This window comes from Penaeus monodon, chromosome 25 (assembly GCF_015228065.2).
Source record: "Penaeus monodon isolate SGIC_2016 chromosome 25, NSTDA_Pmon_1, whole genome shotgun sequence".
NCBI classification, from domain to species: Eukaryota; Metazoa; Arthropoda; class Malacostraca; order Decapoda; family Penaeidae; genus Penaeus; species Penaeus monodon.
Window position 1 is genome coordinate 7,093,946 of NC_051410.1, and position 478 is coordinate 7,094,423.

The following is a 478-nucleotide window of genomic DNA, read 5'->3' on the forward strand; positions in this document are numbered from 1 at the left end:
TCGTTTTTTGATATGACGTCTTTTTCGAAATTGGAAAGAGAATGATTTCTGCGATGTAAGTGTGCGATTGGTGTTTTTGATTTTGCATATGAACGGTAGGGTTACGTGATTTTAATGGTGTATTGATGAAAGGTTAATAACGTAGTTTTTTTTTTTTTTCTAGTTATGTGATATATGATAAAATATAGTTCACTTACATAAATTAAGATTTCATCATACACGCGCCCTCACCCTCCTCTACCCACACAGGAAGCACGAGGACTGGCAGGCAAGGAGTACTTAGGAAACGCCTGCGATCCTTACGTCAAAGTGGTGCTGTGGAAGGAACGCCGCTCCATCAGGAAGCACAAGTCGCCGCCGCTGCACGTGTTTCGGACGCGGACGGTTCGGCACACCCAGGATCCGAGCTTCAATCAGTCGTTCGTTGTCGAGGCTTCGAAGAGCGAGCTGAAGGTAAAGTGCGAATAAGAGCTTTAGA

The 478-nt window shown here is 44.4% G+C and overlaps 1 protein-coding gene across 1 annotated transcript in view; it reads left to right on the plus strand.

Annotated features, from left to right (window-relative positions):
* LOC119589515 (synaptotagmin-1-like) overlaps positions 1-478 on the plus strand; it is a 71,270-nt gene that overhangs the window by 56,059 nt on the left and 14,733 nt on the right. The window contains exon 6 of the mRNA XM_037938115.1: positions 250-453. Coding sequence (XP_037794043.1) covers positions 250-453 — 204 coding nt within the window. The remainder of the gene's footprint in view (positions 1-249; positions 454-478) is intronic.